The sequence below is a fragment of the Prinia subflava genome, chromosome 6 (assembly GCF_021018805.1).
Source record: "Prinia subflava isolate CZ2003 ecotype Zambia chromosome 6, Cam_Psub_1.2, whole genome shotgun sequence".
Lineage (NCBI taxonomy): Eukaryota > Metazoa > Chordata > Aves > Passeriformes > Cisticolidae > Prinia > Prinia subflava.
The window spans coordinates 2,698,159-2,712,817 of NC_086252.1; the positions used below are offsets into that span (position 1 = coordinate 2,698,159).

Below are 14,659 nucleotides of genomic sequence, written 5' to 3' on the forward strand. Positions count from 1 at the left end.
TTTTCATGTATCCAAACACAAAGCAGCTCTAAACTAACTGTGCTGCTAGAGCTGCAAAACCCTCAGGCAACCAGCACACCAAGTAATTATTACTTTTATTTAAAGCTGGGCAAAATCCCAGTAGGTATTAAATATCTTCTTGCATTTCAACTATTCACTTTGTTCCAAATCCAATCTTTTAGAATAAAGCTAGTCATTTTCTCCTTCTGACTTCCTACATTTTTGAACTAGCTGGTAGACACTGACAAAAAAAAAAATTCAGTGCTCCTAGAAGTGTCTGTTTAAAATCCAAAAACAGAGCAAGGAGTTTTGACTAGGTTCAGTTCAGATACAGGAGCACAAACATTCAAACAAGCCTGCACCAGTAGCTCAGTCTTGGAACTTGTCACAGAAGCTGTTCAAGCAGGTGACTGTAAGAAATAATTAAACCAAATACATACACCAAAGTTTTCTCTTGACTCCAAGACCCTCTACCCAACCTAAGAACAACTGTCAGTCTGTTTTACTGGCAAACACATGGGCTAAGGCTGCTAAAGGAGAAGCACAGCTGAGCAGAGGTGGTTTGTTCCCCTCTTCCATCTACTGGCATCAAATTGATTTCCATCATTCATATTTCCTTCTGAGGTAAGCACTCATTATGCCACCCAAAATTGCAAATAATTACAGTATTGATACCACATGTTACAGTAAACTGCATTTCTTCATCCATCTCTGCCTGAAGCCCGTCTTTTTGTCAAAATACTTTAAATTAATGGAGATATTCAAAAGCATCTAAAAATGGTATTTACCAAAAATGAGCACAATACCATAGCAGTTTGTCCCTTTTTTTCTTCTCTGTTACTGTACTAGTTTGCGTAAAATTTAAAAAGCTTAAGGACACAGGAGGCAGTAACTGTGAGCAGAAGCTACACATTCCAATCACATCTGGAGCCATGAAAGACAGAATTCATCTCTTGCAGCACCAACCTCTTGCTCATAAGATGGCCATCAAGTGGACAAAAATTTCTGGAAAGAGTTTGCAACACTGTATTCCTCAAAACAACATCTCTCTACCTGTGAATTCACCCTGAGCACTATCAGGCAGGAGATGCAAGTTCTTCAAGTGTCCAAAAATATTCTTTGACTCATACAGAATAAAGCAAGAGTCACAGATAGGACTGAGCTCAGTTCTACAATTAATTCAGCCAATGTATGCTCAGAGATTATTACATTTAGTTATCCTAATTTTTAAATGCTAAATGAGATTTAGAATCCTGTAAATTAAATTTGAAATAATCTATGTTTCCAATATAGTTTGTGATTCCATAGGTAAAGTCTGCTTCATGCTATGTTTGGTTTTACTCAAGTGCCTGAAATACAGAACAGCCCTTGATGATGGCAAGCAACGGAAGCAGAAACCTTGTTTCATGGCAACACACACTGGGAATTTGTAATGCCTTGTTATTTACACTTCTGACTATTGATTAACTCTAAAGTATTAGTAAACTGATGCTGTTTAAATTACAGATAAGACTATTTAATTACGATGAACTAAAAGTTAAGTCATTAAACAAAATGTTTACTAGAGTAAGTGAAACATCTACTTACCTTCTGCAACTGAGATTCCTTCAGAGAGACCATGCCCATCTATTCCACTCCTGAGATGTGCAAACCCCACAGGGTGAGACAAGCTGGCCTAGCCAGCCACATTCCTGAACTGCCCCACTCCCAGCTCTGCCTCCCCTGATGGAGGCAGAAGAAACAACCCGTCACTAATCCAGAACCTGATCCCCAGAGGTGGAGAGTGGTCACACAAAGCAAAGTGTTACTGGATCCTTGCACACAAGCCTCTCCCCCAGGAATCAGGGAATACCAACTCCATTTTACTAGAAAATATTACATAGTATCATAAGAATGTCCAGGGTGTGTGGATGGGGCAGTTTCTCCTTTCCAGTGCCATCATCAGGAGCAGGACAGCAGGAAATGTTGTGGGAAGCAGATTGGATTTGTATTTCCCCTTTCCAGCAGACAAAACCAATACCAACGACAGACTGAGTTCATGGGGTACACAGAAAAAAAACCCCACAGAAATCAGAGCTCAAGATTGAGAGCCAGTGACTCCATCAGTATTAGATTACAGGATCCCCGCAACAGATGCTTCTTTAGCTGAAAGAAATTTCCAGGAAAAAAAGTCTGATATGATGTATCAAGAACAAGTACCAGGATGGAGCCAGCCAATGCTGCTGTCACAGATACCCCTGAACAACAGATCACTCTAAATTTTTCAACAGAGAAAGCCTTACAGTACCTAATGCTGAAGAACCAGTGCTCAGATGATAGTGCTGTGACTGGAGAGCTTCCCTGCCCTTTCATGTGTGTGCCTGGACAAAGAGATGAGCCTGGCAGAAGAGAAGCTGATCTCAAGAGCTCACTAACAATTTCTTGTTATGACTTATCCTTTGCTTAATACCCACGTTGGTATGGGTGTACCGATCCCATCCCTTTATTTTGGGGATGGTGATGTTGATTTCAGAAGATACAAATACTGGGAGGAAGAGAGAAAACCGAGTACCAAAGCTGCCTTCACTAGATTACAGTGAGCAAGGCCATGCTTGCTGCCACCTGCCGCTTCCAATTACTTCTGATACCAATGAATTAACACACTTTTTGCTTTTGGAAACAACAGAATTAAGCACATCACTGAAAAGACCCCCAAAATATGAAGAGAGAATTTAATCATCCTTCACTAGATTAAAGTGCCAAAGTTGGTTGGCTGATACCACTTTTTTTTTTTTTTTTTTTTAAGACCTTTCATGGACATCCATAAACTCTTAAATTGTGCCAGCAAAGACAGTTCTTTAATGCCTAATAAAGAACACCGAATCAGAATAGCAGCAGTGAATAACAGTGAATCAGGCAGCTCCACAGAACTGTGAATTAACAAGAGGGAGTCATAAAAAAACTGGCCTAGCTCCTGTCCTGGATGACCAAAGGTATTACTGCTGCACTGTTGGCCATGAACAGGATGACAAAGGAATGGTAGGTCATTTAATCCTTTCAACAAGAAGTTTACTAGATCAACTGAAAGAGTTAAAGCATGAAAACTTCCACCCTTTAAGATGAAGATCAGGTAAATTTTCATTTCTAGGTGACATGCATTTGCCATCAGCAGCTTGGACGGAAATACTTAAGTGATGCTGCCATGTCCAAAGCATCCAAGTTTTCTGTAAGAAGATGACCCTCTCAAAGAGTTTAACTTTTACAGCATTTCTCATCAGCAATGAAACAATTTGTCAGTAAATAATGATGGCTGGAAGTTCAAAAACGGTAAAATAATTCTTGCAGTAAACCATGACAGAAATGTTATACCTACTGTGGTAGCTCCCTTTCAGCCTTTTCAAAGACTAAATCCCTGCTAAACAGTCCTGCAACAAAGAGCATAGGCAATATACAGAGAAACCTTAAAAAGGGGAATGAAAGCTAAGCCATTGATCCTGGATGCAGGAAGGAAAAACAAGAGCCTTTGAAGTAATGGACATAGACATCACTAACAGTGCAAGATTTGGGACCAAAGGACTGGGATCAACGACAGTCACATGAATCAAGTGGAATGCTGATGGGTGCTTTAGTGACAAGAGCTATGTTAAGCAGACAGGACAAAAGGATGTCTGCCTTTTCAGGGACCTATTGACACCACTGCTACCCACACAACAGAGTAGAGCAGGGCAATGCTCCTGCCTGCCAGCCTGTGGGCACTTCACAATTTGTGCATGACAGTTTAGTCTTAAATACAGGACATGGAACTGGAATTACAGCCAAAAGAAGGGACTTTGCCCTAAAAGGAAGTAGGGCACCTGCACTACCAACAGACTGACTCCTACAGGTTGAGAGCAGAATGGGGACATCTTACCTGACACTTGCACTCTACTCTTGTTGAGAAGGTTCTTTCTAAATACTAGGATCAAGTTTCTATAAACTTTCTTCTTACTTTTAGGCTATGTATTCCATACCTGTTTTCCTTGAATTGGAAACATTTATTAGCTTAAATAAATATTTTGCCTCCCTGCTTTTGTCTTTAAACACTGCAAACAGTCATATTATTCCCCAGCAGCCTTGGTATATGGGATAAAACATACTCAGCGATTTTAGGCTGCTTCTCTATGTTCTCAATCATGATTCTTAGTCCTACTGTGCAATGGCATGAGTGGGGATTGTTAAAAACATGTTTAATCGAAACAGTTTATTCTCAGATCAAGACTACATTTTAATTATTTGATTTGCAGTAATTACAGGCTGGAGAATTTTAAGAGAGGTCCTTCAAAAGAAGTGTGAAATGGACTTTCCATTCAGAAAGTAAAAGCTATGCATACAACCAAAAGCAGGTCTACGAGTCCAAAAAACCCCTGATTATTGTATGAGTAATTCCTGAACAAACAATAAAGTTGCCTGCCTCAAGGAAAAAGCTGGGCTAGTGAATGACATCACCAGGAAACGAGTAACATTATCTCTTCCTATCACTCCACTTGTGCTCTCAGCTCATTGTTTTGACTAGTGCTCTGATCACAAGGGGCCCTAACAGTGACATGCCATCCCTCAGCAAATAACACACTTCCACTTTTGCATTTAGCCTGCTGGGCTTCAAATAATAAAGGGAATATAGCCTTTTCAAATCCCTAAATCACTTCATTTTCAATGACATAATGAAAAAATACTTAGAATCCAGTAGGAAAAATACAGCAGGAAATGAAAATACCAGTACTGCTGACCAAAAGCCATATTTACCTATGCCACTTCTAGGACTCCCTAAAAGCCAACAGATTGCAGCATGATCATCAATCATATGTTCAGTGAAAACACAGAAGTCACTATCACAAGCAACAGAAAGGGAAAATTCCAACAGTAGGTTAGGAAAAAATTGTTTAATCAAAGCATTAAAGCACCGGGATAACTTACCCAGCCACGTGATAAAACCTCATCTTTGGAGGTTTTCGTCACTTGACTAGCAAAGCCCTTGAGCAACACAACCCAAGTGACACTAAATGGTTCTTTGAGCAGGAGGCTGGAGTGTAAGATCTCCAGAGATCCCTCCCAGCCTCTGTGACCTCGTGGTTTCCTCCTCAGGTTGCTTAGAGTCACTAGTGCTCCCTGCACCTCACACAGAGAGGTTACAATAACTGCACGCAGCTAAGTAAATCTGACCTGATTTAAGGAAAGATACAATATGAAGGGCAATTTCCAACTCCCAGCACGCACATGAGTTTTGTAAAACCACATGAAGGCCCAGCTATGTGCCAGCTGAGTCAGAATCAGGGCAGAGCAGCAGTTAAAACAGGAAGCAGCACCTTACAGCAGATACGCTGCCTCACGTGCCTGCTTAGCACATAAAATACATCAAAGTATGATTGGCTGGAACATTCTTGAGGAACAGAAGACATTCTAGAATTACTTCCTTTTCCCCTTGTCCTTCCTTCAAACCCCATTTCCTCATCAGCCTTAGTACTGAGGTGTCAAAGTGCCTATTATTCTCCAAACATCCACCTGCCTTGTCCTTGGGTCAAGTACCCATGCCAGCTTTATTGCCTCAATTAAGTCCTGTTCAAATTAAACTGGTAAAAAACCCAAAATAACAAAGAAAATACCCAACAAGCTTGCCCTCCACCACACTTCCGCCACTCAGCTCAATTCTAGGCTTTATTCAGCTAAGCTGCAGCCTGGGATGTGACCATTAGGCACCCCTGCTACTCACAGAAGAAATGTACATGGCATTTTCAGGAGTAGCTGAACCGTGTCCAGAGTGGTGCCATTCAAGTCTTGCAAAAACATTTAAATGTTCAATGTCCAAATGATACCTAAAGTCTGCATAAAGCAAGATTAGATGCAAGTAATAAAATTAACTCCTACTTGCATGAAAACCAAAAGAAAAGAGGGCATTTTTATTTTGCACACAACATTCTCTAGAAGGAGCAAATGACAAATCCGAAACCATACTTGACTCAAGGTAGGTAGTTTAATAATTTACACTGTTTAAATTATTCAACATACTAGGACACGAATTCCTGAAATAAAATGGGGCTGTGCATGACTCAACCATCTCTTTACATATATTAGTTAGTCATGCACTTTCCAGATTAGACAAATGTGAAACAGACAAGATGCCAGCACGATAAAAAGAAAAAAAAAAGCTTTGGTTAAGATTTCTACCCAATTTAAAGCCTCTTGCCAACCCTCCAACCACTACAGACATATGTGAACTCAAATCCTCAACAAGACTCTGCAAATTATTTGGTGTATTGAAGTAATTCTAATAAGAACCTTGCTGAAAAAAGTTTATTCTTGTTTCCATGCAATAACTGATTCTAAGCCATCAAAAAAACTACAGAAGTATTTTTTCAAATGAGAAAAAAAACCAGTACAAGCCTACAAACGATGTTTAGGACACTAAAACATCATACATAAATTACGGTCATAATGAATTCCTTTGTTCACAATTTACTGTGCATCAATGACATGTATGTATCAAGACCAAGAGATACATGAGCAATAAAAAATCAACATAATCCATCCCCGCCCCCCATCCACCCTCCTCTGAATCTATTGCCTTTTTATTCATCTACCCACCCCCACTGGTCTTCTGACACAAATATATGCTGAAAACCAAAATATAAGAGCCAAAATAATTCTGCAGTAAATCACCTGTGGCTCTTTCTTTGCCTACTATTCTTTTTCCTTCCATCATATTTACGACTTTTGGAGAAAATACTCATTTGATATGCCATGTTTTTAAGTATAATGAAAATACAGCTAATTTTACAACCACAGAACACATAACTTCAGCTTATAAATCAGTCTACAGAAAAGCTAAATTAACAATTCTGACCATCCTCAGTATAGGCAGGCCCCACCATCTCTATCAAAACAATGTGGGGTTTGGAGCACCTCCCTTGCTACATGTGATTTATTGCAAGCTGAATTTTTCCCTTCATCCTGCTCAGAATCAGCAGTTAACTACACTGGCACTGGCACCATTAACCATGTATTTTCCATGTGACTGAACCAGCATCTTCAAAGCCAAATACTCAGTGATGTGTATTTGGCTTTGAAGCCTGAATTCTACTGCACCAGGACTTCTTTATTTAAAAAGTCACGGTGACAAAGTTTTGCTGTTTTGATTTTTGCTTTCAACTTTCTAAGACAACAGTTCAAAGAGAAAAATGATTTGATTATTTACAAAATCTTAGGAAAGTTTTCAATGACTGGTTTAACTAAATCTGCTTATTCCATCAACTTTTCCAGAATCTTTTTTAGAACAGTGCTTGCTATCTCAATTTCAACCTAAAAAACGTGTTTGAATAAATCTGTTCTCCATTGAGAGAAAAAAAAATACAATAAAAAATCAGCTTAAAATAAATTTATTAAACAATACAAAAATAAGCATGCTGGAAATCAAGATACATAAATAACATACAATGCAAATGAAAAATGGAAAACGAGACAGGTAACTTAACAACTGAGCCAAAAGGTACAACACAAATGCTGAAATAAATCTTTAAAAAGCATTTACATTTCTAATGAAATGTTAATGATGCTGACAAAGAAAAACGAACAAACAGCTAAAATGCTTGAATATCAAGAATTGCTATTACTGTAGCACAGGTGAACACTAAAACCGTTGCAGACTTCACACACGGAATGACCCAAACTCTGTGGCCCCGGCGTCTCCCAGCCCTGGCACACCCAGCCCTGGCCTTGCCCCCACCCCTGCCCTGCCACCAACAGGAGCCATCTGCACCCCCGGCAGCCAGGGCAAGAAACTACAAGTGAGGGCAAGGTACAGAACAGTTGCTTCAGAGGAATCTCCTCCTGACCCTTCCTCGCTAGAAGCTGCCCTCAATTCTGAGGCAGGCTTCAAAAGCATATATTACAGAACTGTAATATATATATATATATTTAAAGATTGTTTAAGCTGTACCCTAAATATTCTTATTATGCATATTAAAGACCTAGTAGTTTTCTTATTTTTGTATTTCCCATGCAGGACTTGACTCTACCACAAGTTTTGCATGTGGGAAAATAGTCCATCTTCAACCACATATTTAGAAGTGGCTTCAAACAGTACTAAAAATCAGGCTGGGTAGAATCAGATCAAGCAAATCCTGCATCATGCCTTTTCCATTTTTAATTAAATCAGCAACATGTGACCACTGTAAATACTTTCCATTAGCAGCACAGACACATTATGTCCCTCTTGCAACTGAGGGTATTTCAGGTAAAGTAGCTCTGCAGGATCTGAACACTTGTTATGTCTCTGTAGCTACTGGTTTACTGCTAAATCCTCAAACAGGCAAGACATTTTTATAATTCAAGACATTGCCTTTATTTTGAGGATAAGCACTAACAAACATAACCTTATCATCAGAGATAAGATTATAAGATAGTTATTATTCAGCAATTCATGACACTTATTACTGACATCTGCAGAACAGATTTACCTCTTCATCCCAACAGGGCATCAAATTCACTGAAATTTGATGTTCTGTATTGTTTTGCTTAAATTTTCATCTTAGGCTTCAAAGACAGGAAGCCCATCCTTTTACAATACTCTGCTAAATGAGGATTATTCAGGGTTTAGTCAGAGCATTTTCCAATGTTTATGCAGAACTAACAATACCTAAACAGAATAATTAAGAGCAGCTTGCTTTCTCGGAGAACATCAGCTCTGTTTTATGCATCTTCCTAAACTCATGAACATCCAAATGGGTTAAAAAGGGACAGGAAAAAACTAACTCTGCCATTAGGCAAAACTCACATGTCAACATTTTGGAGTTTCAAATGAACAAAAAAAGGGAGAGGGACTGTGAAAGGGAGCAGGGAGAAGAGGTGAAGGTGTTACTACTGACTTGTCTGTCACTGTCTCTTAAAATCCTCTACCACCTAATCCCATTTATCATTGCTTGGACAAGTTTACCCGGTTTGATAAACCAGGACTCTGTGGGATGTGTACACCCCATCTGTAGGGATGGGATGTATAAGAATATTTGCAAATTTAGAGGAGAAAACTTTACAGAGAATGCTTTTCTAAGATTTTTAGCTTTATTAAGATTCTGTTTCCTGCAAGTGTTAAGAATTTAGCAATTCTGTGACCTTTGTCTGGAACTGCCTACTGAGCCTATCTGAAGCTTAAATATCATTTGGAGCTACACCCTACTCAAGGTACTCAAATTATCAAATTATGCAGCTTAAGAGATGCAGCTGCCTGTAGAAAAATGCAAGTCTTCTTTCTCAGCAAGCTGACAGAGCTGCAAATTCAAAATAATTTTTATAAAAGAGCAATTAATGAAAGCGTCTTAAGAATTTGCTTATGTGTAAGTAAGTGAAACCTCTGATCTTCATATAGGACATATGCACACTTTAATGGTTGAAAAATAAATTGACTGTAAACAGTTCTAGTAAGATCTACCTATCTGCTTCCCTGTGAACATATTTCCTGCTCACTGCTCAGTTGGTTCCCACTCTAAATCCCAGATTGCTTACATTCCTTTCCAGGGTGGAGCACAGCACTATTAGTAAGGCAGACTTCTGAGTCATAATGACCAGCTGGCAGCACAAGCAGCAAGAGAGACACTCCAAATTGTTGGGTCAGAAATCTCTCTGCTGCATGACTTAACTTGAAACAAGACACGTTTTTTTCTTCCTCCCCAGTTCTCCCACTCCTGCCAGGCATTTTTGCTCCTTTTATTACAACATTAGCATTAATAATTAGTAATGGTTTGATTAAAAGAAAAAATAATCTTCACTAGCATGGCATATGCAAAGGGTCCATTTCTGTTCAAATTTGAAAGCTCACATTTAAATAACCCTGACATGGTAATAATATGACTCAGAACCTATCTCCACTTAATATACAATTATTTAGAAATGTAGGAACTTGCTGTATTTTGCTGAACACTATTTTATATTTTAATTAATATTCTATCTTTACATGCTGACTCTGCTCAGTGGACACAAGTTCTTGCTCAGCGTCAAAGTTCATATACTTAAAATTCTCAGATATAAACAAAAATAAACAGATACATACCACTTTTGTGGTATATCTTTGAAAACACTAAGATTTACCTTTACTTTTTTTAACTAAATGTGTTCTAAGTAACTACAGAAGTCAGTTTACAGCTTTGGGTTTGTTTGCACATGCTGTTTCCCCGCACACCCTTGAACTTTGACAATCTTTTTGGTATAGCATACAGAATTTACACAGAATGTATATATAAATGAAACACCAGGTAAACAATATTCAAATCAAAGTTAAATCTAGAGATGCTTGAGGGTTTTTAAAATGAAGAATTTAATGAAACTAGAACCCATTCGTTTAGTTCTGCTCTCCCCGACCTTCCATTCTATACACTACGGTTCTGGAGATGTCCTCGTTTGATTCAGGTGACACTTTTTTCCATACTGTTTCTTTTAAAGCAAGTTCTTGCTGGAGATTCTCATAGTCCATTGGTCCAAAGGAATGCTAGTTGTTCAAGCAACATACATTATTTATTAGTGTACTTGAAGGGAAAAAAAAATCCATACTTGCAGTCATTGCTAACAGACTCAAGTTTTTCAGCTCTTCACATACACTGTTAGTTTCTCTTTTCCACTTATAAAAAAAATCTAATTCAAAACTGGGCATTTTTTAGATATATACATGCAAATAGAGGCACTTAAAATCATTCTACTGTATCTTCACCTATTGAAATTTTCATGCCTTAGTCAAAACATTAATGGTATTGAAAACAAAGAGGTTTTCCTTAGCTCAACACCCTCACATGTGTATCTTTTGTAAAAGTAGCTGGAGTGGATTCAGTTCATTCCCAGACACTGCTTATGCTGGTCCATAAGTAGCAGGCTCTTGTCTGCATTCAGGCACTCTTCATGCCTGAATTCCCTGCCTGTGCAACTCTCAGCAGGTCATGTGGTGCCAGAGATATCCTCGTGCAAGTACAGCTAAACACATCTCGTGCATCAGATACCACCTACCTAATCTAGCAGGGGAGATGAACTGTATGAAATGGAGTTACAAATCGAGGAATAAATTCTCCCACACAAAACCCTGTGATAGTGTGGTCCACCCAGGTATGTGTCCACTAATAACATACACTAACTAGATTATCTGAAAGCTTTGATGCAATACATGTCATTGAGCAGTTTGGCATTTAGAGAAGAACTTTCCATATTTCTTCTGCAGTCTCTGAGCAATACTCACTGAACACAGACAGTAACTTACCCGCTGATCACCACCTTCTCTGCGAGGATCAAGCTTTTTTGCAAAGTGTCTCAAATTATCGTAGTTATGGAAATTGCACAAAGAAACCAGATCCTGCAAGTATTTACAGAACATGTATTATTATCTGTATAGGATAGTCAAATGCATCTAAGTTAATAATAATAACTACCACTTAGATTTTGCATCATATCTTAGTAATTTAAACCAGTAAGAAGAGAAGTTCATTTAATAAATCAATACCCCTGTCCATAAGGCACTTTGAGCATAACACACCTATAGGATAAAGTTCCAATAATACCTTTAAACTCCTTCTTACAGGAAAAAAAACCAAGGAGCAACTTGCAAAATATCTATTTTAATAAATTACTACTCCAGCTGTATGGAACACTTTAGGAACAGAAAAAATAGTCGAGGCTAGGTCCAGTACAAACTTCCATCAAAAGAATGAAACAAGGAAATGAGTGACATAATAGATTCTCAATCAGTTTGAATTACAACACGAAAGGCTATAATTACAAAACTTGGCAATGCTGTTCTATTTTTAAAAGTGAATGTTACATTTGTGTTACTTGTACGCCACAATCATGTAACAGTTTTTAGGTGTCATTGCAATGAGAAATTCATGCAGTAAATCCTTCACCTACCCCACTATTCTAGGATTTAGAGTTAAAGAGTGCTGCTCAACCTCCCACTCATAACTAAGCGATCATCGTTTCAACGTAGTTTTAGGGAGAAAAAAGGAAAAAAATTTTTACGCTCTCCTCTCTCATAAAACACCTTAATTAATCATTACAAAATCCTCCCCAAAATCTCTCCTCCTTCTAATGCTCCTATCAGCAGATTATCCATAGCTCTTTCACTGGCACAGCATGAAGCTAGGAAGAGTTTGCCCAACATCTGGCTATCATCGATGAAGACATCTTTTATGTCAGATCATTTACAAAAATCAGTTTAAAATGTACCAGAATGGCAGTATTTCACTACAGTCTTTTTATTTTACTGCAATGAAACAATGCACTTCCAGTGTCTTACGACAAGAGAGGAAAAAAGTCTATACATAGAGCTTGACAGCTTTTAATGCAATATACTGGAGCCTAGTACTTTCATTACCCCATGAAGTGTTCCTTTCCAAAGCTTTTCCACAAGATCTCTCCAGTGTTTCTGGTACCATATTTTAATGCTCACTGAATTCAAGTGCTACTTACTACTAAAAAGCAAACATCTATTCTTAGACTTTCACCCTTGAATCAAGATGAAACTTGCTAGATAGAGAACAATCACCAATCACTATCTAATTCACTTAGATCTCAGCTACACCAACTGAAGCTCAGGAAACATCAGCTGCAAAAGCAACATTTAAAAAAAACCAAAACAAACAACCTAAAAATCCCAAGGGCAATGCTGCTTACATGACAAAAGTGAATTCCTTTAACACTGTTGCCCATCTTGTCCAAAGGAGGTGACCAGCACATCAAGCCCATGACATTAGGAACAACCAGAAGAATCCCACCAGCAACTCCAGATTTTGCAGGAAGACCAACCTACAGAATAATCAGAGAATTACTGGCCTCTGCAATTGTTCCTCACTATTGTAACACAATGCATTAGCATTTTCCTGAAGATTATTGTGTAGCATTTATAAAACACCTATCTAGAAGGCACTTGAAACTGGGAAAGCATTATTATCTCTTTTTAGATAAATAATATAACCTGATGCAGTTTGCGACAATCCAAGGTTCACAATCATAAAACTATTTGCTCTCAGGAATACAGTGAGTCGGTAATACTGTGAAAGAAGATAATTTAAATGTATTAGGAAAAAAGGAATTATGACTAAGCAGCAGTACCCGAGTGTATGTCTCACGAACAGCTTGTAACAAGGTGGCAGAATGAAGCTGTCAAAATCTTGACTGGAAAAGGTGAAAAACAAAACCGCATGAAAATTGGAAAGTGTCTACAAAATCATACAATAACCCACTTATTTACAATCTGAACAAAGGCATTACTTTTTTCTAGTAGGAATTAATATGTTTCATATCATGGCTCTCCGCACAGCAACTTTTATGTCAGTGTACCATAATCAATTTCATGTGTATGCAGTAAGGAAAAACTAAAAACACTCAAAAAAATCCCATTGAAAATATAAATAAGATACAGTCGACCTTGAATTACACACGTGTAAGGAACACACTACTAGAAAACAGAAGCACAGTACACATGCTGTGTATGGCAGCCATTTTCACATGTATAAGGACAATTTCTGAGTCTGAGTTACTGAGGAAAGAACAACTGTCTGCAAAGGCTTTCTGCTGTCTTTGATACAGCAGGATTTCTTCAGCCACGTTTTCAGCTCCTGTTTCTCCCATGAGCAGCCTTTCCTAAGGAGTAATATTTATGTTTTGACATGAAAAGGATTCTTAGATGTGAAGCCAGAGTGCGATAAGGTATGTGACACTAGTAGTGCCAGGAATCCCAGGTGAGATTTTTTCCTTACAGTGTGCTCAGTTTCTAAACAATTCATGTAACACCCTCTCCTCTGCCTCAAAAACAAGGGAGCAACCCCTGGAACATGGAAAATAATAGCACAGATTAACTTTCCTGGTCAGCTGTAATTAATACCTGTAAAGTACTTACATGGAAGGCAAACTGCCCTGAGAAGTCATACATGCCACAGGAATGCATCAAACTCAAGGTATTCCGGACTGCTTCAGGGCTCAGGACTCTCTCCCCAGTGATTGGGCAAAAGCCACCATTAGCCAGAGTTGCTGCCATCACACTTGCTGACTCACATGTTACTTCTATTGAGCAAAGCTTATGGAAAAGAAATAGAGATTATAAGCACTGGTACTTCCAGCACAGTAAGGCCAACTACAGCAGGATCGACAAAGTATTGAAATATTAAAATAACATCTCAAAATCACCTGTAGCATAACACTGGTTACAGATGACACTAGTAGCATCAATTAATACAGTCTGAATCTTTCTATTATAAAGATCCCAGTGACAGTGTTTGGAAGCCCTCTTAAAAGATGGGGACAGTATTTTTATGGGTTAGTGTCTCTGCTTGATTCCTCCCCCCACCCCCCTTATGTTCCTTTGAGAGGAAGAGGTCTGTAAAACAATCTCAGTATTTTGCATCTGCTTAAATGGCAAAGCCACAGTACGACTGTTTTTTTCAAGTTGAGCTTGTTTGTGTGGTGGGTTCTTTCTATTTTAAAGCCTTATAAGATCCCACACATTATCAGAAGTACAAATTAGAGCTGCAAATTCTAGCACATGCAAGTCTTAATGCCAGCACTTCCTGCTGATGCAGCCTTATTTCACCTTTCTCATATTTTATTTCTTATATAGTAGTGATACAACCACACCATAGTTTTTCCCAGGATCCCTGCTTCAGTACAGACTATACATACT

General features: G+C 38.4%; 1 protein-coding gene across 2 annotated transcripts in view; it reads right to left on the bottom strand.

Moving 5' to 3' along the window:
- The window catches only part of GLS (glutaminase), a 61,503-nt gene that overhangs the window by 13,494 nt on the left and 33,350 nt on the right, over positions 1 to 14,659 (bottom strand). Inside the window, exons 12-15 of one of the 2 annotated variants that reach the window (XM_063399887.1) lie at positions 13,880 to 14,056; positions 12,655 to 12,786; positions 11,246 to 11,338; positions 7,373 to 10,489 (exon numbers count right to left, since the gene is read on the bottom strand). In XM_063399887.1, coding sequence (XP_063255957.1) covers positions 10,343 to 10,489; positions 11,246 to 11,338; positions 12,655 to 12,786; positions 13,880 to 14,056 — 549 coding nt within the window. In that variant the 3' untranslated portion in view covers positions 7,373 to 10,342. Of the gene's footprint in view, positions 1 to 7,372; positions 10,490 to 11,245; positions 11,339 to 12,654; positions 12,787 to 13,879; positions 14,057 to 14,659 lie in introns of those variants that run through there. The other variant, XM_063399886.1, reaches the window with a different exon arrangement.